This window comes from Python bivittatus, unplaced genomic scaffold, assembly GCF_059951505.1.
Source record: "Python bivittatus isolate LINGU-HERP-01145 unplaced genomic scaffold, Pbiv_v1 ctg000560_np1212, whole genome shotgun sequence".
NCBI lineage: Eukaryota > Metazoa > Chordata > Lepidosauria > Squamata > Pythonidae > Python > Python bivittatus.
The window spans coordinates 6,184,320-6,207,498 of record NW_028277083.1 but is presented as its reverse complement, the minus strand read 5'-3'; the positions used below and the strand labels follow the sequence as shown (position 1 = coordinate 6,207,498).

The 23,179-nt window shown below is 41.0% G+C and overlaps 2 protein-coding genes across 3 annotated transcripts; both read right to left on the bottom strand.

The window, feature by feature from the left end:
• Nucleotides 1-149: 149 nt before the first annotated feature.
• On the bottom strand, nt 150-17,684 carry CCZ1 (CCZ1 vacuolar protein trafficking and biogenesis associated). Of its 2 annotated transcripts, none has more exons than XM_088148062.1 (15): nt 17,367-17,684; nt 15,651-15,748; nt 14,455-14,548; nt 13,143-13,217; nt 12,029-12,076; nt 10,754-10,837; nt 9,370-9,545; nt 7,046-7,127; nt 6,857-6,918; nt 6,185-6,296; nt 5,064-5,097; nt 4,295-4,412; nt 2,186-2,344; nt 1,611-1,738; nt 150-241 (listed from the first exon to the last, which is right to left on the bottom strand). In XM_088148062.1, exons 1-15 carry the CDS (start codon nt 17,478-17,480, stop codon nt 228-230), a joined length of 1,398 nt encoding a protein of 465 aa, XP_088004188.1. In that variant the 5' UTR covers nt 17,481-17,684; the 3' UTR covers nt 150-227. The 2 variants fall into 2 exon arrangements, with proteins under 2 accessions (XP_088004188.1, XP_088004187.1); XM_088148061.1 differs by lacking the exon at nt 150-241 and adding an exon at nt 442-728 and having other exon boundaries at nt 17,367-17,681.
• A 2,099-nt stretch (nt 17,685-19,783) lies between these two features.
• Nucleotides 19,784-21,707, bottom strand: LOC103063714 (parvalbumin, thymic CPV3-like). Its single transcript, XM_007425156.1, has 4 exons — nt 21,647-21,707; nt 20,957-21,089; nt 20,353-20,462; nt 19,784-19,809 (listed from the first exon to the last, which is right to left on the bottom strand). Exons 1-4 carry the CDS (start codon nt 21,705-21,707, stop codon nt 19,784-19,786), a joined length of 330 nt encoding a protein of 109 aa, XP_007425218.1.
• Nucleotides 21,708-23,179: the final 1,472 nt, after the last annotated feature.

The following is a 23,179-nucleotide window of genomic DNA, read 5'->3' as shown; positions in this document are numbered from 1 at the left end:
AATATTTCTTCTAAGAGAAGAGTGGGCTTCATGTTTGCATCTTCTAAAAACAATTACCTTTTTCTTTACAGTGGCAGTTCTGCTATTGTACATAATTAATCAATGTTTTCTGCATGGATTAACTAATGCTGAGAATAATTCTAACACTACTTACAGTAGTTCCATCACTTTTTCTGCAGTTATCCTTTGTGGTCTTGATTTCTACTCTGGAATGTCCTTATTGGAGTTTATTTCACTTTCCCTAAAGAAGACAAATTATTTCTAGGACATCAAAACATCACAACGCTATCCCTCAAGATCAGAATGCTACCTATAAAATGTGTTTATTTTATTCCGAAGAACAGAAAGAGGAAGAAAGTTGATTAAAATGGTAACAATTAAATTTTATTATTCCAGTAAAATAGTTACACAACGCCGAACAGAGACAAGGAATGACACATATTTAATTTGGACCAATTTTAATCAATTTGCACATAAATACTTTAAAATCTAAAAAACGATACGATCGGAGAGGATATGGTTTTCGTAGAAAGTCAATTCGTACAAAGCAAGTATTGCTTTACTATTGTCATTTTGCCAGTCAGTAACATGACTCAATAACTGGTCCCTGTAAACAGATTATGCCTTCTGGAAGTCTTAAAGCCATATTTGATGAGTGAGACCCTTGGCTGATCAATCCAAGAAGAAAATGTTGTTGAACTGGGTTGCACAAAGTTTCTTTACTTCTTCTGAGGGGGAGAAAGAATGAGTTTTAAGGCTTAAAAGAATGAAGTACTCAGTGTTGACAAGTTGCCAACAGTAGGACATAAACATATCTTTAGCAGATTTCCTGAAAGCTGCCTGATAAATTATTTCTGTGGTTCCAAATCATTTTTTAATTTTGCTCGTTAATTTATTTTTGAGGGGCAGCCTAAAAAAGCCCAGGAACTATACCTATTGTCATTGCCACCCCAAAAAACTGAATGAGAATACCATTCCTTCTAGCATAAGTGCCTTCTTACAGAGTGTGCAAACTCTGTTCAACAGCCTTGGGTGAACCAGTGTTTCTCAATCTTGGCAACATTAAGATGTTGGGACTTCATCTCCCAGAATTCCCCAGCCAGCTGGGAATTGAAATCCACATGTCTTAAAGTTGCCATGGTTGAGAACTGGTTTAGGCAACCACAAAACTTTGTGCTAACTCAGAAAAGCTCAGCTTAATATAAAAAAGATGATCAGTGAATGCCGGTTAATGAGGTCTGCTAAAAATCTTTGGCACAACCTCTTTGTAATCTACCTCCTTGACTGAGATTTACTACAATTCCCAGAATCCCAAGCTAGGAGGGGTATCATAGCCTCCACACATCTGGTGGATGTAACATCAGGGAAGAGCTGCTCTAGGGATACCAGATCTTAAGAGCTCGTAACTGAAACAAATGCAAATTCTAGGCCTGCCTAACTTATCTGCCTTTCCTTCTGTTTCTCCTGCATCGAAGCTTTGATAAACCTCCTCATTGCTCTTTTCTTGTACTTCATAACCATGGTTCTATCTGGAAAATGACACTGAATGAGCAGGTGACTAATATTTTCCCCAGTCATATTAAAGGCCTACATTTTTAAGAGTTCCTTACCGTTCACTTCAATCAAGTTTGCATTTTTCTGATTCAAAATAACATACAGTTCCCGCTGATCAGACTTCTTGCCGACAATCCAGTAGTCGCTCATGGCCTTCACAATGATTTCTTCGTCATCGTCAACCCTTTAAAAAAGAAGATCAGATTTTCAGATGTATGGAAAGCTCAATTAGAAATAAACTCGGGGAAAAAAGGACATTAAAATAGTCAGCAAGTTCAGTTCATGATTAAACAAAAACATCCACAGCATTTTCTTGGCAACTATAAATGAAGACAGCAGTTTTCAACATTTCGGGCACCCTCACAAAATAATTGTCGCAATGGAGCATGAAACGCCCATATGCAAGAAGAACTAACCAAAAACACACCCCTTTTATTTTCCAGATAAGACTCCGAGACGTACTTGATGCCCACTGGCACTGTCGGAAATGCCGATTAAATTGTAAAAGACACAAAAGATAGTCATGTACAAACAGGATATTTTTAACAGGACAAAAAAGAAATATCATTCACCCTGCATCTGAAGTGACAAGGAGAGTGATAAATAATGGAGATGGAAGAGGGTAAATCACCTAGTAAAATCATTGTTGATATCGCCAAGAATCTTCATCAAGTCAGGGTGGACTGATGTGAGTGAGAAACTTGAAGTTCTCTTCATATGGATGGTACTTTTCTCTGCCAAATTCATATGATTGAAGTAGATAAATTTAAACTGAGGGTCCTTCTCTGATCTAAGAAAGAGGCAAAGGGAGAGATCAAATGAGACACTGCAGCTCTTTTTGTAAACAGGATAAAGATGCATTTCAGGTATTTCAGAAAGGGTTTTCCTTAGGGTAAGAAAGAGCCAGCTGTTCTGATACTCTGCACTTGTTCCTGCCAGCTACTGAACCACCAGAATCTGTCGAGTTTAGGAATAAACTCACTGTCTGGTTTGTTTGGGGGAAGTAGGATGTGTGAATCCTGCTACTTCTCACATAGTCACATAGTCAACAAACTGTTTTAAAAATTCATGGCTTAGGACACAGTGCGAATATATTTAGCATGTTAACATTTACAAGCAAACTCCCGCTAAAATCAGGAGCTGGTTAGTCTGATAGCTATAAAACATTACAGATGTTTTTCTCTGACAAACAGGCTGGGTCTAATGTTATGATCCACAGCTCTAAATTTTTTTCTGTAGTTGGAATTCTGTAGGTTATGCTTCCCTCACAATAAATATGACACAGAACTTTAAGGTCCAACTTAGCTTCCATTGTATCGTCAGCTCCATTCTTACCAAAAGAAGTTGTATAGTATCAAGTTCCCAATATACTGCCACATTAAATTGTTAAGGCAGATTTAATCAGAAAAGCTCTCATGGCTTTAATCTTCAGGCACCATTAATGGGTCACTTCAGTTATGGGCACAAATGCCTTGTCTCAGAACAGCCATGCTGAAAATTGACTTGTTCACTACCTGATCATCCCTAAGGTGATGATTCAAGAATTTAATCATGGACGTTACAATCTGGAAAAAAGTGCTGAGAGGTCTCTGGGCACCATGCCTGAAGTTTGGGGAGCACATACAACCTGAAGCTCTTGAGTTAGACACTTCCCTTTGAAGATTTGTTTGCATTTGTGTATTTGCAATTAACACAGGGGGTTCCCTTCAGTGGACTATATTTTTATACATTCACGTACACAGAGCTCTTAATTATCTCAGATTATCCAAGAAAAGATTACAAGTGAGGGAAGCCTCCTTTGTTTTAGTATGAGAACACGCAAATGATTTATGACTTCTTCCACCCCTCCCCCGTTTTCCTCATCTCTTTAGAAACAACAAGGGCCAACTCTTCTCCTAAAACTCAGAATTATCCTCTTTAACCCCGAGGATGAGAATCAGGTCAAAAGGGATTCAGGCCCTGAGACAATTTTGGAGTTGGCAGGAGAATGTTCCTGCTGCGTTGCTAGAACCTCACTAGCTTTTCAACCAACTTCAGGAAGCTAGGAGTTCCAGCTCTTTCCAGCTGTTGGCAGTGAAAGCCTAGCTTTCTACCATCACTGTTCAACATCTGGCTAGGAGAAAAGGCTAGACTTCTACTTTTACTGCCCCTCGGCCTGCGCCATAACTCATCACTGGATGCATGCATCTCACCCAACTCTATTTTATGATCTTGGAGCAGGAGAGGAGAACTGTGATACCATACAGTACACAGTGAGGTGGAGGGCTATTCTTTGCTTCTCCAAGAAATATACTGTTGCGACCTCACAGGACTATGCATACATCTGCAGTCTGGCTCCCTCCCAGAGTTCCTGGTTTGTTTATTTATCAACCTGGGATGGGAATGAAGCCAAGCACGCAATCTATAATCCATGCTGGTCTCAACAAGGTTGCTCTCCATGTCAACTTCAGTCAAAACCTGCAAACAATCCCCACTGTGGAAATCAACGGTTTATCTGTCCTTCACTGGGGTGGAGAACAGAGCGGGATTACTACTTGTTATTCAGGACAATATGGGGGAGGATTGAAAAGAGGGAGAGAGCCCTTCCATTAATGCTTATCTTGAACCACCCTCTGCTTTGCCAACTGAAACTTAGTGTGTAGTGAAAAACATCCCTGACGTTTCTAAATACTAGTTTCTCGTTAAGAAGGTGCCGTCTCCCAAAAAACTGAAAAAGGAAGAAAACAAAAAGAGAGCCAACCCTGACATCCTTTTCTTGAGGTTGTACTGTTCGCATATATCCGAAGCTAGTACGGTAAGCTGAGGCCCAACAAGGCTATCGAGTCTGCGGCAGAAATCCAACGTAGGCTGCACAGAGGCTGTGAAAGAGTTGGGGGAAAAAGAATGGTGAGGCTTCTGCCACCCTGAACACGGAAGGCAGATCAAAATGGCTTTGAGGAAAGGTCGAGGCCTTACAATGATATACGCATAAGGCAGTGGCGCAAGTCACAGACACACGGTGCACTGGTTTCAATCAATGCCAAGGTGCCTTGGCAGATCATGTGATGAAGGTTGTACTGAAGGGCACTAACGAGATCTGGGTTTTGTTTGATTTGTTCAGGGGTGGAATTTTTTCCCCAAAACCTTTGTTATGTTTATTTTAGGATTTATGCTACGGTGTCTATGTTCCTGAGTTCAAAGAAATAGGAAACGGCACAGTGGTTTTGTCAGTCACAGTCCCAGGACCACAGGCTGCCCCAGTTTAGACAAATCTTCACTTCATTACTGAGATTTTATTCTTTGATGACTCACTGGCACACTATGGCTCTCAGAGAAGACAAAAATGGTATCCTCTTCTCTTTCAGGAAGTAGTTCAAACAGCTCTTTCATTACAAGATTCTGGAAATCTTACAGACAGAGAACATGCTATCACAGCTAATACCCAAACAACCATGGAGAATGTTCAAATGACGGGATTTAGGGAACAGAGACAGGAACAGTTATTTCAATGATTATTATTTGATACTCACCATCAATCATAAAACAGACAGCTGCACTCATCGCCTGGAAGAGACAAAACATTGATCATACCGGCAATTTTCTAGCTATCCCGTTAATATCAAGTTGCGTCCAGCTCTATTGCTTAAGAATGTTGGCGCAAGCTGGCATAAAAAAGACCTCTGGTTTGAGGATGCTCCCCTGGGATGAAAGGATAACTTAGATTGTGGATGGGGTAGTTCTGGTGCTCCCCAAAATTGGGCTCCAGCTACTATCAAACCCAGCTAGCATGGTCATTGGGTGAAGACGATTGGAGTTGTAAACCAACAAGCATAGGCTTATCACCTCAGGTTCACTATAACCCCCAGAACAGTGTTTCTCAACCATGGCCACTTGAAGATGTGTGGACTTCAACTCCCAGAATTCCCCAGCCAGCCATGCTCCAGAAGAATTCATCATCTAAGCTGTTGCTACTTAGCTCTGACTAGCAATGGATCTAAAACATAAATTTTCAACTCTTCTTCCTAGGATCCAGCACCTTGTTTTCATTAAACAACAATTTTTTGCTCAATCTGAGATCTGCCATTACAAACTATATGGTTTACCACTAACGCTTTTCCTATGTGATCTGGAAGGACAATGACATAATCTAGAGTTCCTTGGAGGAGACAGATTCACTCCATCTTGCAACTTCAGGAACATTAACGGAACAGACAACAGAAGTCATTTTTTTGAAGCCACTACTAGTTCAACCATATCTTTAAAGTTAGGAGTTCGTAAACTCTGGTCCTGGCAACCAGCTTGTCTTCTACAATATAAGGTAGTTGAGAGAGTTGGCTGTCCTTAGGTAGGTGTTGTCAACCTGGGGCATGGGTAGATTTTCCAGAATGCTGCTGGAAAGAGAGAAAAACCTGATGCCCAATGTACATGTGCTCACTAAAAAGTAGTTCTAACTTCAGCGGAATTCACTTCAAAATAAGCTAAGCACAGGACTGACGCCTCACCAAGACGCACCAGGTAGTTATCAGCTGAAGCAATTTCTGGCTTCTTCCACACTGCTCTAGGGCACAACCCCTTTCCATCCAAGAATATTATGAATGCTCTGGAGTATCACTTCATCTTATGGTGAAGGGGGAAAAATTAAACAGGTTACCTTATACACAATTAAATGAAGCTCTTCATAAGCATCCTCTGTGTTAACAAATATTTTGGGGAACCTGCATTTTGCTTCTGGGTCATTCAGATTCAGAGGTCCAGTGAGGAACCTAAAAAACAAAGACAGGATCTTTCCGCATTCAACTATTAGACCTCAGCCCAAATCTTAAAAGAAACCAGTTTTATAACCCAACAAATCTATCTTCATTTTATAGACCTGGTACCCAACTCAATTACTTCTCTGTTTCTTTGCTTTTAATATACAGGAATCTTTGATAAATATTAGCAGATTAAGCAAATCAGACCCTGATGAGAACCAAAATGATCCACTGCTAGGCTGCAATGGACAATCTTCAGTAACTGGCTGCCATTTAGCATTGGGTGGGGAATCAATCATGGGCAAAGTGGGAGAGGCTGTATCTATGGGGAGAGGCCAGGATTTTCAGTTTTCTTCTGTTTGGGGAGGGCCTTGTTGTTGTTCATTTAACTATGTTAAGCTTTCTTAGCCTTGTATTAGTTTTTGTGCTATTTAAAAATGGCAGAAACCAATGTTGCCGATTTTCAGCAGTTGCTGCTGGGGTTGTGGGAAGGGGTACAAAACAGGACTGTGGGGTCTCAGACTGAACGCTCTATAGGGCATGAAAAGAAACAAGAGATAAGGAACAGCTACCTTCCATAGTGCTGTAGATTTCCAGATATTTCTACATGTATGGGGGAATCTCTTCCTGCCAACTGAAACAGAAGAAATAGTCAAGGAAAGCTTTGATTTCTTTTAGCAGATGAAACCTGTGCATGAAATTGTTTCCCTTTCAACCAGAGAAACCACATGTTCCAGTGGAAGGCAGGGCACCCAACTCACCTCAGGTTCCATATGTCTTGGAAACAGTGATGTGGTGAGGTACTTGTACAAAATTCTCATGTCTTCTTGTTCTAATCCACTCCTGGAAGGTTAAAAAGGCTACCTTAAAGTATCCTTAATGTTTCAGCTTGTCAACTCTTTCAAGCAATTAAAGGTTTTCCATGAATCTGTCTAGGCCTGCTGGGTCAGACAACTGGTTTTGGACTTAATGCTCTCTTCTTTAACTGACCGCAGCTGCTCAAGATCTCAGAAGGAGAAGTTTTCCCATGTTTGCTTGGCTTCAGCTTGCATGTTCTACAAATAAGTTCCAATATGTATTGCCTTTGGCACAGTAGTGTTAACCACTCTGAGTGAAGCACCAAGAAGTGAAAAGAAGGATCCCCCAACACTTGTCAAAATCTCACCATCTGCACTTCTTGGTTCTGTGCTAGCTAGACGGAGCCATCCTTTCCACGTGACCTAGAGGCACGCCAACAAGCGACCAATTTCCAAGGAAGGGCTTGAGAAGGGCCCCATATAAGGAAAGGGCCCTAAATTATACGCTCCTGCTACATTTAGCAACTGGTCTTAATGGGCAAAGCTGAAGTAAAACAAATGCCTCAAATCTGAAGTCAATGTTTTATATTAAAGCTGGAGGAGCCTCTTCGAATCCCCTTCTAATTGGTACTTATTTTACATAGCGCTCTGTAGACTGCTTTTTATCTAAGCCTTTTCTCTCGGCTCCTTAATCACTTCTGAATAGGAAGCCCTCGAGATGCTCCTCTGAAAATGAAACGGGAGGCGCAGGACAGCTGTGCCGTGTCAATAAACACCCTGAAAGCAAACACAGCTGAAGAAAAGTCCCCCGGTTTCAATTACATTGATGGCCGCAAACTGCCGGCACTCCTTCGTTTCTGTTTAAAATGCAACATTTTTTCAGCATGAGGTCGAAAGAGCGTGTTGAAAATGGGCTACCGTTCAAGGTTTTGCACGTGCTTTCTTTCTTTCAACACTGAAGATGTTCTTCAACATTTGAAAGGACTAAGATTCTGGGAGGCTGAGAATAGGATAAAGAAATATATATTTCTTCCTTTTTTCCTTGCACCAAGTTGCCACAATGACGCCCTCATGTCAGAAACAATTGCTGCTATTCAGCTAATCCCATGTTCAAAAACTGCTTGGTTCCTTTGTTACCAACCTTTTTGAGGAAATGTTAGATTTAATGCTTTTTAGCTGGGAATAAAGGCAAGCTTTTTTTGTGAGTTATACCTGACAGCTGTCTTAAGTTGTGAAGAGCATGGCAAAAATGAACAGAGAAATTTTGCTCTCCCTTTGTCATACCACAGGAACCCTGCAGTCACATAACGAAGCTGAATCGTGGACAGTTCCAGACTGACACAAAAGGAAGGACTTCTTCACATGGGGTAGGCTGAACAATAGAATTGGCTGCACAATCTCGAATATGCACAGATATACCGATTAAATGTCAGCCCTCCACACTGGCCCTTACTGCTGCTCCTCCACCACTCTCATTTCATTCCCCCCAGATAAACATCTGGAACAGCCCTGGTGGCTGCTTGTCACACGTTTTGTCTGGTCCTCTAAGCCAATTCTTTGAAAAAAAAATTCTATCTTGCTGTCCTTCATAGAAAGAGGTCAAGATAGCATATATTTATTTCTCAAGGCCCCTTCTATTCTGAAGTTATCTGAGAGCAAGCAAAATGGCTGTAGTTGCTCAGGTGGACTCCTTGGTTTAAGTCTGGTTTAAGCTTGGTTTAAGTTTAAGTCCATCCACTCTCTTAGGCATATTTTAGGCTGGTGTCAATTTGATTTTTTTAGTTGTTCCAAACATGATGGGGAACAGCATAAAAGAGAAGTGTTTTCAAAAACCATACACATGAAAAAGCCAAGGATATTCTGGATAGTATAGATTTTGCATAGTTAAATTTGCATTAAATCTGGGTAGCATAAAAGTCAAAGGGCCATCCCATTGACTGCAGAAGGTAGATTAGAAGACAGCTGGATTAAGAACTTTAGAGTGAGTGTAAGTCACATTTGGACAACAGGGTGGCATGACAGAGAACTAATATATCCTGGAACCTGGGAAATATAGGGGACTTTTCTCTTCCTTATGCCTAGCTCACGTGGAAGCAGAACATTTTGCACATTCCTACTTTTATGTCAGAGACATACGTGTGCAGGGAAGAATGCTGAGCGTGCCCAGGGAGATTCTACACAATATGAGTTTGCACACAAGCCCCCCACTTCATCCTGTATCATGTGTATTTCACATTCCATTACGATAGCCATCTGCTTAAGCTCCTCAAAGGCATTCTGGTACTCACCAGATGAGCTGATCGTTGTAGAGGAAGGCTGTGTACTTGACTATGCTTAAGCTTTCTTCCATTTTATTGATGAACGACTGGATTTTCAAGTAAGTCATCTTATCTAATGGAAAGAAGCTGATTCCACAGAAGACATCCAGCAGATCGCAGGACTGTAAGTGGAGCGTTTGCAAGTACTGGAAAACAAATGGAAGAAAATATCTGAACTTAGACAACCTAGTTAATTTTGCTGCTGTGCCTCAACGCTCTAACTCCTCTGATCAACTTCATGTTGCCTGGGTTCACACATCACACTAAGCTACGGATTAACCATGGCTTGCTGAATAAGCAACGACTGGCTGAATGTACCTGGCAGATTAACCAAATCCAAACAAAATCACGGTGTGATGTATGAGAGAGAAAAGCACGATCAGCAACTCAAAGCATCCTTGTCTGAAGCAAAGTCTTCAAAAAGAAAGGAAAGGTCTACTGCACTGATAGAAAAGTGATGGCTGAATTGGAGTAACTATCATTTGAATTTTTTTAAAAAGTTACATGCTACATTAGTAATATTTCCTTCTTTAGCTTTAAAATTGCTACAGACAAAATTTTATGTTCAGCATCAAAGCAATTAGTTTAGAGATCACCCATAGTGCTCTCTGGTATGTTCTAAGATGTTCACAAATTGTGATCTCCAAGACTGTGCTGGGTTTTCTCATCATCTTAAGGGACAGCAAGCAAAATAATACCTAGGATATTCTCCCAATGGACTTTGAAGAAACAACAGAAAGGGTTTTGATGCTTTTGAATTTTGGTGTTGGAGACTCCTGACAATACGATGGACAGCCAAGAAAACAAACCGATGGATCATCAAATAAATAAACCCAGAGTTCTCATTGGAGGCACAAATGACCAAGCTCAAATTATCCCACTTTGGACACATTATGCAAAGACCCAGCTCTCTGGAAAATGCTCTAATGCTGAGAAAGGTGGAAGAAGAGAAGAAGAGGACAACCAACAGCAAGGTGGAGGGACTCAGTTACAGTGGTGCTGAGTGCACCGTTGGAAGACCTGAATGACCAGGTTAGGGATAGATCATCATGGGAAAAAACCTATCCATGTGGTGCTAAAAGTAGACACTGACTTGATGGCACTTAATCAGTTAATCAATGTTCTCCCAATAAACAGCTACAGGAGAAAGTAAGCACTAAGAGACCAAATTTTTAAAAATCTAGTGGATATTACCACTCTTCTTACTACAGAATTTGCCAAGGTTCTAAGTAACCCCACCCACCCACCCACCCGAACCCATTATGCCTTTCCAGCAGAGGCTCCAGTGTAAATAAACTGCCAAAGTCTTAAACATCCACTTGTTGTTCAGATAAAAAGAGGGGAAAAGTCTTACCCGATGGAAGAATTTCTCTAGCCTGTCTTTCAGAACTCGTACGCCTCCATCCTCCATGGCTTTTCGGAATGTGCCATTAAAAAGCTAATCATTATTTTCAAGAGAAAAAAATTAATGGGGTGATTAAGTTATCACTTAATCCACACTTTGTTTTTCAAGATATAAACATTTAACCAAGAAAATGTAATGTTGGTCCTGTAATGCCAGCTTCCGGGATTCAAAGGAAATAATACACTTCATTATTTTAGGAATAATGGTTCCATAGCACTTAGGAGTCTATTTGCAGAAGGCTTCCAGCAGATGACAAACACTGTATATTTCTGATTGCTAATGCGTGACATCTTTCCCCCTTAACTAACGTATTGCAAAAATAATGCACGTATGAGAGTTAACAGTACATTATTTTATTCATGAATTCATTCCCTTTGCAGCCTGTTGCAATCCACAGTGATTATCACTACTTGGGAAAAGGCATTTTTCCCCCAACTGCCAGAGCAATTGGCAACATAAGCTTGCCGTTTTGAATGAGCTAGGTGGCCGCAAAACCAGGAAGGGAAGACATCAGACCATATAAGCAGAGGATGAAGCATTAGGAATTTAAAAGTTCTTCAAGGCTTATTCTCCTAGTGTCAAACCGTGGTTCAAACCAAGAGCCAACCAACTCTGCAAAAGGCTGAACCTGCACAAGAAACTCTGGAGTTTGTGCCTATCATCCTCTGTTTTTGAATGGAAAGCAGTTTGGAATACAGTGTTAGGACAGCACCCAATTGCTTAGAAAGCATCTCTTTTTCTTCTAGCCAGCTGCACCTTCTCAAACTTTGGAGGATGAATATAATGGACTCTTATAAAAAAAAAATCATGTCTGATTCAGACAACAGCCAGCTAATTATAACATGTTCAAAAAAACCCAACAACCCCAAAAGATCAGTCTGACATTTTAGAGAAAACTAAGTGACCGCTGTCATTTGTCTTGCCAAAATAATCCCTATTTTGTCCTCTCCTCCTTTTTCTTTCTACAACATACTAGATTATAAGCTCTTCTTTTAATCTGCATGCTGTCAGGAGGGCACAAATATAAGCAGTTTGGGACAAGAAGTCTTATGAAAGAAATGTGCTACTGAATAAGTATCTGTAAATATTCGGCCCTGAAGACATATTTCTGCTGCCCACGCTTTGGAAAAACTGGAGCGAAGTATTAGTTCAATTTTACTTTAGGGAAGTAAAGGCTGTTTTACCCACTCTAGCCTAAGTAACAAAAAGTATAGTAAAACTGACCTTGTACATGTTATAACATTGCTGTAACACCGAACTATAAACTTTGTCCTGTAAGATATTCAGAATCAAGGAGTTATTACAAGAATGACACAAAGACAAATATTTTGAACAGAGATGCATTCGGTTACATAGGCTTATTTTCCAAAAAAACCAAATATTTTGCTGATCAGCACATTCCCAGCAATCAATAAATGAGGAGTCTTCTTTGACATTTTGTACGTGTAGGTGAGTTCCCCAGTCTCTTTCTCAAACCGTATGCCAAAGCGAAAAAAGTCGCTCCAAGGGATTCCAAATTGCACCGTTAGATACCCGCTGTTTTGAAAAGAAACCTTTCTAGGGAAAATAAGTTGTTTATTTATTTTATATATTTTATATATCAAACTTGTCACTGCCCATCTCGTTAAAAAGCGACTCTGGGCAGTTTACAGAAAAGATAAAATTAATTAAAAATACAATATAAGAATAGTCCTAAATAAATAAGTATATTCCAAGGATTGATGGTAACTAGCAAATATTAGGCTTGGGGAGCGTCATCAGGGTGCCAGCCACGCCCAGGGTTAGTTAAAAAATAAAGTTAACCAAAGTTAAAAAATTAAAAAGTTAACAAATCATGAAAACCAGCTCCAATGGGACTGGATCCAGATGCAATAAAACCACAATCAGCGGGTCTGGCTTCTGAATAGGTATTAGTTACACTCATCATAACTTGTTTATCCCATATATTTCCACTTAGGGTGAGCCCAGCCCTACAATGCTACCACTAAAATGGCTTGATCTCTGCAGAAACATGCAAGAGGAAAAACTGACCAACCCCAAGGGCATTAAAGATTTTAATACCAAATAAAACTGAGAGTGGGAGAAGTGCCACAGAGAGCAGCTTTTCCCACCTGGGTCCTATAAATATCTTGAATTACTATCCTGCTTAATTTTCTTCTTTTAAAAGCTAAGACAGGGGAGGCCACTGCATGTTGGAGTACAGAACTTCAGAAATTATTTACAAATGTTAGGAGAAAGGACAGAAAAGGCAAGTCTTGAAGTGTTCACGTCATAAAAGAGAGGGAAATAACACCTGTCCGTATTTGCTAACATTTCCAATGCGACAGTTAATTATTACCAGTAACTCCTCTTCTTGGTATTCAATGACAGCTTTCCCATCTTTGTGTTTTTCGATCATTGGATTCCGTACAACCTTGAAAATGGAAAAAAACAGGCTTCATGTAATCATCTGGAATTGCTAGTGCTCTCTTCAAGGTAATCAATATATACAGCAGCATCAACAATACACAAAGGAGAATCAACTAAAAAACAGGAACAAAATCTCCAAGAATGCATCTCATTTTGTTAATTAATTTACACACACAAAAAAGGCCAATGGCCACATCATAAAAACGTCCAACACCGATTTAGTATTTTAAAACTAAATGATCGCTTAAAAGAACTTAATATAGACCTTCTACGTTTACATCCAAGGACATAAATGCAAAGGGGAAAACATATAATTGAGAATGGTTTCTCTTTTCAAAAGCTTCAGAATATCTTTTTATTAGAAAACCTTGCAAAAAGTACATGTGCTGGATTTCTTAACATCTGTATTATACTAGCTACATCAATTATCCATTTGCTCCAAACACCATTTAAAGGATCAGATTATCTCAAAGAGTCTACCCAGATCCTAATTCAAGACATAATGCTCCTCCCTTTCATCACTGGTGATATAAGTCCAGGCAAAATGGTTTACTTTTTTTTTTTAAGGCACTGATCTCTGGGCCGTTCATCAAGCTTTGTGCCTTCCCACTTTTTTCAATAGGCCTTAAAACATGACGTGTTTTTAACGTTTATTGCTTTGCTCTTTTATTAGGGTTTAGCCATACTGCTACTCAAAAACAATGTATATTATATTTGTTTCATTCAAGCCATATTGTTTTGCATGTTTTCCCTTCTGTAGGTTCTTTTGAGAAGGTTGAGAGAACAGGAAGAAGGAGGAGGAGGAGGAGAGGGAGGGGGAAGGGGAGGGGAAGACTTAAGCAATCAATTTAATCAGGCTTTTCTCTTCCTGTAGTTAATTTACAAGTGAGAAGAGCAAGAAGAAGAAGAGGAGGAGATTTTTCTATTGGTTCTATTGAAAGACCAACTACTTTTGGCTTTGTCAAATTGTCATCCAGCAACAGTTATTCCTTCAGGCTCCTGAACTGTTTCCATTACATCCACCAATTCTAACTAAGAAATGGGGCCTGTGTTTGCTTCCTTCCCCCTTCCTATCCATCCTTTTTTTTCCTTTGGAGTCTGACAGCATGGATTGTTCAATTACTCATCTGTAAATCGTTCTAGAGACATTTTCAGCTTAAATGAAGGGTATAAAAATCTGACGGACATTCAAGAAATTACAAAGAAATTGCTTAAAAGAATAGTATCGTGTATTTATATACCATAACCATCCAGAAATTTTCTTCCGGTTCATTGAAGAACTGTCTATTTTTCTGAGTATGTAGGGATTTTGCAGGTTTTGTAGGACTAAAGGTCCTAAGAGGAAAAAAAATATACGAATGAGCATAATTTAACTGTTCATTAGGACCAGGGATGTCCACTAGGTATGGTCCCCAAAATTAAGATGGCAACTGTAACAGTGCAATTGGAGCTCCACCTTTGTTTAATGTGCCTCATAGGCACCATCTTAACTTTTTTTTAACCTGTGAACAACTCTGATCAGAACAATGTTTAATTAATTTTTACACTACACTGAATGACTTCCAACACACATAAAATTGACTAACAAATTGCCTGAATTAATCAAACAGATTTCTAGAAACTGCAGATAGAACAGGCAACGACTTCATGTTTTATAGTTGGCTTTACCTGAATGTAGATTTAACTAGAAACCAGTTTTCAAGCTGGCTGATAAATCCTGCCTTATTAGAACATATTTAGCCATAACCCCAAGTCTGAATTTAACACAAAATAATCCATTGTCTTGATTATCCATGGTCAACAGGAAGAGGAAGTCTCAAAAAGGAAGAAACTGTTAATCTCATTGGGTTCTTCACGCTCAGACCTCCTAGCTTAAATAATATATAAACAAAGTAATATATAAACAAAACCAACATGGACTGGGTAAATTTAGTTTAATCCCTAATTAGCAAGAAACTCACGGGACAATTTTAGTCCTATAATCCTTCTAGCATCTTTTTTTCACAGGCTTGCTGGAAGCACAAAACGAATCAGGTAGAAAAGGAAGTAAGTATATTGTCTTAGGTGAAATGTGGGATCAGTAACATCAGTAACGAGCCTCAAGAACATCAAGATGAGATGTGTTGTGACATCATCACGGAAAGGAGACAATTTAGTATTTTTGGCCAAGGTTCATGCCACCATTCTTCCCCATGTTTCCCACGGATGCCTGTTTGGGGATGTTAATGTGTGAAAAAAATCTTGTATGAACACAGAACAAGCAATTTCTGTAAATCAAGTCATGGAAGGTATAACTGAGAAAATTACAGGGTTGGATGGTCTAGTCTGACCATCACCTGGGCAAAGTGTTTTTTTGATCTGGAAAGAGCCAAGTGAGTTTTGATTCTTCTTACAAATAAATAAGATACGAGACATGCAGACATACGAAGCGTTGTACCTTGTGAACTGAACAATGGCCTCGCATAATCCAACATTTCTGATTTTTTCATTCTTTTCTACATCGTTTGGGTAATAGAAGAGAATCTTCTTTTCTTCCTGAAGTTAGGAAAAAAACACCTAATTCATTACTTTAAATATATCTGTGCAAACACCTTTAAATGCAGGTCTTCACAACCTACTGCATTTTACATATTAACCTGTTTTAAATTAATTCACAAATCTATGAATAGGGCCCTTAAAAGATATGTTGTGCTAAAATGCTATCACTCTGGAATGTAACTATGAGATTTTTTAAAAAAGGAGTCTGCAAGACTTCTTAAAGAAAATATGTACTATAGGAATGAGCTATGAAGGCTTCTCATTTACCGTTTAATCTATATATTCAGACATTTTGCTGTCTATATTAACTTCTCCCCATCATCCTCATAGCTTATCTCCCTTTTTGAACTGCCTTTTAAACTGTATACCTGGGATATGATAAGCAAAATACATACATATATAGGTATATAAGTGGCCCCTGAGAATCCAGCATCTGCAACAGGTTTATATTTCGATCAGGACGATCACTTCTGATTACTTTTTAACATTTGCATATGTATACAAATACACACACACACACACTTATATATATATATATATATATATATATATATATATATATATAACATTTTATGAGCTGCCCAGTTGCTCAGATGAGATACGCAGCCATACAAATCAAATAATAATAATTTTACATATCACACACATACATACATTTATACACACACATGCTTTATCTATACTTTTTTTATAGTATATACTATAGTTTTTTTACACAGATATATACTCATATAGCTATGTACTTATACTTTTCTACATGTGTCCACACAACACACACACCTATCTATATTTATGCTTTTTCACATATTACATGTGTTTATACATATACCTCTCTATGTATTTCTACTTTACACACACATAACTATAATTTTTCATTTTACATATATACACACACTTTTGTTTTTATATATCATGTATGTGTACACATATAAGCATGTTTGTATACTTTTTAGCATATTCTAATGTGTACACACATATATACACAAATGTATATTTAACATTTTACATGTGTACACACGTGCATGTTTATCTATATTTACTTTTCACATATTACATGTGTGTACACACCATATACCTCTCTATGTATCTATATTTTTCCCATTTTACACATATGTACAGACGCATTTATACTTTTTCACATATTGCATGTATATACAGACCCATATACCCCCATATATCTATGCATTTATACTTTTGAACGTGTGCTTACACCCAGCACATACACATATACCTCTCTAGGTATTTATACTTTTACACACACACGCACCCCTATACTTTTTCCCATTTTACGTATGATTACACACAACACCCCCCCAATCTATGTATCTCCACTTTTTACATACACCCCACACCCAACCCCCCCCACACACACACACAGCCCCCCCCTCTCTCTGGGTCCACTGGAGGCCCTCCCCTCCCCTTCCCTTCCTTCCCCTCCCTCCGCCCGGCTGGGCCTCCATCTCTGGCGGGTCTGTCCGGAGAGAAGGGCCGCCTCCCCCTCCGCCGGCTCGGCGGGGCCCGGGAGAGCCGCCCCCGGGGAAGGCCCAGCCGGCCCTCCGGCCTCCCCCGGCCCTCGCTCGGAGGTTCCCGCGCCGCGCCGCGCCGCGCCGCCCACCTCGCCCTCTCGCGGGCCCAGCCGCGGGTTGTACACGAAGAAGCCGAGCAGGGCCGGCGCCAGCAGCTTCTCGGGCCCGGCCCCCGCCTCCGCTGCCGCCGCCGCCGCCGCCATCCTGCCGGGCGGAACGGAGCGGAGCGGAGCGGAGCACAGCAGCCTCGGGAGCGGCAGGGGGCAGCCGCGGGGCGGCCGCCGCCTCTTCCTCAGCCGCCCTGCCAGCGGCCTTCCCGCCGCCCCGAGCCCCGGCCTCGCCTGTCCCGGCGTGCCGCCGCGCGCTCGCGCGCCTAACCGGGCCAACCTAGAGCCGCGGCGGCCGGCTGAGCCCGGAGCCTGGTTCCGCCAACCGACCTTTCCCGCATCGGGCCGGCTGGAGGAGGAGGCAGCCGCCCCGGGCGGCCCTCTAGAGCAGGGTCTCTCGGCCTCGGCCCCTCTAAGATGTGTGGACTTCAATTCCCAGAATTCCCCAGCCAGCACGGCTGGCTGGGGAATTCTGGGAGTTGAAGTCCACACATTTTAGAGGGGCCGAGGCTGAGAGACCCTGCTCTAGATGGAAAGAAAGGAAAGGCCTCACTCCAAGGGCCGGAAAGCCCGAAGCCCCCCCATAGCCCAGGCACCCGAGGAGTGTCATGGATGGCCGAGGAATCCTGCCGAGGGTTCCTACCAAGCTTGGCTGCTTGCAGTTCCAGACGGGCTGGAATTCATGTGGTCAATCCCCAGGGGTTTTCGCTGACCCGCCAGCGTGAGCCTCAGCTTCAGTTCTAAGTCGGGTCTGTCGTGTCTTTGCAGTAACTGGCATTATTTATGTATTTATTGGATTAATCAAATGCTCTGTACAAGGGACTCCAGGCGGCTTACGAGGAGAAGTTGATGTGCTAAGAACTATGGCGTCTGCCTTCTTGGTTTGAGCATCCGCTGTCAAGGAACTGGGGGTCAAGAATGATGCCAAGGAGCAGCCATGAAGGCCTGGGAAAAGATACTGAGATGCCGGGATGTGTCTATGCCTGCAAGGATCAGAACCGTGCAAGCCGTGGTCTTCCCTGTATGGAAGCGAAAGTTGGACTTTGAAGAAGCAGGAGAGGAGTAGTACTGATGGCTTTGAACGTTGGTGTTGGAGAAGACTCTGAGAAGGCCGTGGACAGCCAAGAAAACAAAGCAATGGGTCATCAAACAAATCAACCCAGGGTTCTCACAAAGGACCAGGCTCAAATTATCCTCCTTTGGACACACTGTGCAAAGGCCCAGCTCTCTGGAGAAGGCTCTGATGCTGGGAAAGGTGGAAGGAAAGAGAAGAAGAGGATGACCAGCAGCCAGGTGATGGACTCCGTTACAGTGGCGATGGGGGCACCATTGGAAGAGCTGAAGGACCAGGTTGGGGACAGATTGTCATGGAGAAAATCTATCTGTGTGGTTGCCAGGAGTCAAAAACGACTTGATAGCACATAACCAATCAATCAAGAATTATGACTGTCACTGCCAAAGAGAGAGATTTCAGTCATGCTGAAGTTCCAGTTTTAGTAAATACATAAAGGTTCACTTTCAAGAGGGTGCATGGGGGAACCCTCTAGCAGATGCATATTTAATGTGAATGAATGTATGAATGTAAGCTGACAGATAGGCACGCTACTGGTTTTGGCTTTCACTTATGGGAATGCAAATGAACCCAACCATTAATTGGGTCATTGCACAGGAGAATTGGTAAAATGTCTTGGGGCTTGAAATGTGCAAGTGCCCCTAAGACTTTTATGCCATTCTCCTTTGCATTGTTGATATCAGCTTTGTTTCAGACAGATCTTGGCACATGCTCAACCCTTACCTGTGTTTGTATTATAGACAGTAGTCCTTAGCACAGGCCTGCGAAACTTCTGTGTGCTCAGGAGCTCTGTCAGGCCTTGCTCATTATGTGAGAGTTGCATTCCAGAAATGAATACCAGGGGCCAATATGGAGGGAATTTCAGATATTTTAAAGTGCAAAATAGGGTCCTAAAGCATCACTGAATCTTAAGGAATCCATACCACTTTTTAAAATCACCCAACAAAACACAAATACATCAAAAACCTTTGGCTCACTTCTAGAAGCCACAAAAGAGATGCTGGCAGCCTGCTTGGGGTCACCAAGCTTCATTTTTTTCACCCCGTCTTGCATAGGATATCTGGGAAGACAGTTCCCATCCTGACTTAGAAGAACAGATGCCGCTACTCAAAAGAGACATCTGTATGTTGTATCACAGAGGAAACGACTGAAGTCTACACTAGCACAAATTATCTTTATTCAGTAGCCTGGGAGAATTAAATCTAGAAATAGTAGCACACAACTGGACGGGGAAAAACATAATGAAAGGATCCTTGGGTTTGAAAGTTTCAAGAGAACTCTCAGAGCAGCACAAGTTCTTCCATCACACAAGGCTACTTCCAGTGCTTTAGGACTGTACCATCTCCTGGAATTCTGCAGCAAAAAGAGAAACAGTTGGAAAATTTTGTGTGGATTTCTCTACAGTTCTTCAGCTGGAATAGTTATCCTACTAAAACTGAACTTTCATATCCAGAAGGAGTTCTAAACTCCTGACACAGATTATTGTTGACTTTGTTAGCATTTTTCACTGACCGCTGTTGAAAATGGGGTACTCGGAAACCTTTTTTCCACCATGGGTACCAAGGGGACCAGGGCAGAATGTTGAACGTTTTCTCTGTTGAAGCTAAAGAATTCCCAGTGAACAGGAAAACATCTCAAACTACCCAAATGACTCTTGGAGACATCTTTCTACAGCTTAGCTTTACTGTCAGGAATGAATCATCTCAATCCATCTGTTCAATTCACATTTTGAAACCAGAGTTTGGTTAGGAGCTCCTCCGTATATGGTGCCTGGAGCAATGATTCCATTCCTCCCCCAGCTTCCAAAAAGAACCATTTATTGATTGCATTTCCTCATATTTCTAGATTCAGGAGGGACTGCGTGATAGAACAAATCCAAGTCAACTGGGCTCATACCTTCAGCCCCAATTTTTCCATCTCCATCATGGTCTGCTGCCGCCAAAAATTTTTCAGTTTCTGTCGCTGTTAACAAGCGAGCCCCAACCTCAAACCTCTGGAGGAAATATCTAGGGAGAGGAGAAGAAAAGCAATTTCATGTGATGGTATTCTTTTGAGCTGAGTTCATGGTGTTAGGGGTGCCACACAAAGCCCCAGATCATTTGGTACTTTGTCTTGTTAGATGGCTTTCCATTAAGTCTTTTAACATTTTGTTGCTCTGAAATCTCTTGATTTATGATGAGAGTTATAAGTATATAATATGGGTAGAGCAAAGAGTTAAAGGAATGTTCTTATAAAAAGGTTATAACTCAAATTCAAAGATGTTTGCTTTCCTACGTTGAAAGATTTCTCACTGTGGAGATGCAATTTTAAATGAAGGCCTCTAGGATTTACAAATGAGAAAGCAGAGACATTCATTACCATTCTAGACAAGCCTATTAGGAAGGAAAGTCCAAATACTTCACTTGGGTTTCCTCCCAAGTAAGAACACATAGGATTGTACCTACTCCGTATATAGAAAATGAGAGGAGAAGGAGAGAAAAAAATTGTGGAGCATCCTCACTTGAGTTCTTCTTCTTCAATGAATCCATTTTGATTGCGGTCTAGGATTTGGAAGATATCTTTGAGTTGGCTGCTACTCTTTTTGGACATACCACTGAGCTGGAAGAATTTTCTGTGGTTGAAACTATCTGGAGCTAAGAGGAGAAGGGAAAAAGACCATTGTAATGTAGATCTTTGGAGAAAGGATAACTATCATCTTCCTTTCCGCCATCCTCATCGTATGCATTCTATTATTTAAAGATGCTCAGCTTATGAAACTTCTGAGTGCAAGGGGTTTAGATTTTGTTTGCACATACTTCTTCCAACATGCTAAACCCAATCCCCTCAAAAAAAAAATTATTAGTTTCAAGTCCTGCTTGTTGGCCCGATCACCATAATAGAATCTTGCATATTCAGAGAAACATCTCTTGATTCAAGTGATGTTTTAGGGCAAAAAGTGATGAGATGCCACCCTCCACCAATCCTGAAGAAATAAGGCCACATTTAAGGTGCAAGACACCTTCTAAATTGATTACCTGATAGTTACTTCATTACCAGAGTGGTCCCGCTTTTGGTTATTAGATGCTGGAAATTCAGCCTTGTTTGTACATTTCTCAATTGAAGACTCACAAAAACAGTCTTAGGCTGCATCTGAGCTCTTGGTCTGATCCAGTGAAGTGATCTTAGTTTATTTACCCCAATTTTGTCTTACCTTGACAATCTTGGAGTGCGGCGGCAATATCAGAAGGACTAAGGAAGTCACTAATGCTCATCTTGAACTCTGCCAAAGGAAAGTAAGGCAGTGCTGTTACAGGGAAGCACAAACAGTAATTTCACTCAAGCAGTACAAGAGGAATAAGAATAAGGGGAAGAAATGACCTTTTACAAATTGCTTTATAAATGTCTACATAACCACCATCACTCTTGTTTTTATACATCACATTGAAATTGTCCTTCCATCTATCCATCCATCCATCCATCCATCCATCCATCCATCCATCCATCCATTTTCCAAATATCAGATTAAATATCAGATTTTTCTAGCTTTGTAGTTTGTAGTTCATCCGAGTCATGACAATTTAATCGCACTTAAGAGTGGTGACACAATTTTCTCCTCCTCTCAAATGCTTCTGCCCTTTTTCGTTTCTGTAAACATCTCCCTTACACAGTTCCTCCAAGCACGGAAAATTGCAAATTGCAGCTCCATTTTACAAGGGCAGGTATATACTTTCTACTTACTCTCACCTGTATGGATTCACTGAACAGGGAAGATGGGGTCCCAAAGCACAAACAATTTCTAGCAAGGCTGCACCTTTGGCACACAGTTGTCTACCTAACTTATATAAGATTCAACAGGTGACAATAGCTACTTGGGTTACCTTTTCGAGGATTAGGTGCTCCATTTGAGACTGTGCTCAAGTGTCGCGCTTAACTAATGAACTGGGTTTTGTCTTCCCCTTCTATTTATACTCAAGGAGAATAGGATGGGAAGAAGTGTAGAGACTCCCAATCTGACAATATAGCAATGTGCTAAGCATGAGAATGGGTGTCAGGCCAACTTTTGTGGTTATTCCAAGCATCAAGGCCCACTAAAGCAAGGTGAGTATGAAAGGGAGAGATTGGTGCTCGATGCTTTGAACATGGAAGGATTGGAGCTGACATCTCCAAGGAGGTTTGAAAAGAGTTGTATCAGAAACTCCGCATAGCTCTTGTCAGTCAGCATCACCTGGGGACTATGAGCCAGATGAAGTCCTCAACCAACTTTCAAAAGGAAGGAAGGAAGGAAGGAAGGAAGGAAGGAAGGAAGGAAGGAAGGAAGGAAGGAAGGAAGGAAGGAAGGAAGGAAGGAAGGAAGGAGCAGAATATCAGGAGGTTCACGTTAGAGGTGCTATTTGCCAGATTTCAAGGGTTGACAACGCACCCACAAAGGGCCCACTCTGTAGGGTTCCCGTAGGGCACTGAGATTCCGTAGATTAGTTTCAAAGCAAGACAACTTCCTTCACGTGAGCAGCTTATTATGGGGCCTGGTGATCTGGGTTGCTATGGGAATTTTTCACGATTCCTACTGAATGGTCTGCGTGAGACAGTTATTTGAAAGCAAAGGAAACTATTCCTTCTTCAGAAGGATTTTGACAGAAAGGATGGAAAACATTCTCCCCCAATAAATAAATAAAACATTGAGAGAATACAAAGAATTATTCCAAGAGGATTTTGATACCCGCCACATATAAATCTTAAGCCTTTC

Coding starts and splice junctions, on each gene's coding strand:
- CCZ1 (XM_088148061.1), bottom strand. CDS start 17,480: ATGGCGGCGGCGGCGGCGGCAGCGGAGGCGGGGGCCGGGCCCGAGAAG. Junction 6,297..6,856: donor AATCTACAGCACTATGGAAG/GTAGCTGTTCCT, acceptor TTTGTTTTTTAG/GTTCCTCACTGGACCTCTGA. Junction 5,098..6,184: donor TTCATTTAATTGTGTATAAG/GTAACCTGTTTA, acceptor TGTCTCTTCCAG/GCGATGAGTGCAGCTGTCTG.
- LOC103063714 (XM_007425156.1), bottom strand. CDS start 21,707: ATGAGCATTAGTGACTTCCTTAGTCCTTCTGATATTGCCGCCGCACTC. Junction 20,463..20,956: donor ATTGAAGAAGAAGAACTCAA/GTGAGGATGCTC, acceptor TCCTCTCCCTAG/ATATTTCCTCCAGAGGTTTG. Junction 19,810..20,352: donor TGGAAAAATTGGGGCTGAAG/GTATGAGCCCAG, acceptor TTTTTGCTGCAG/AATTCCAGGAGATGGTACAG.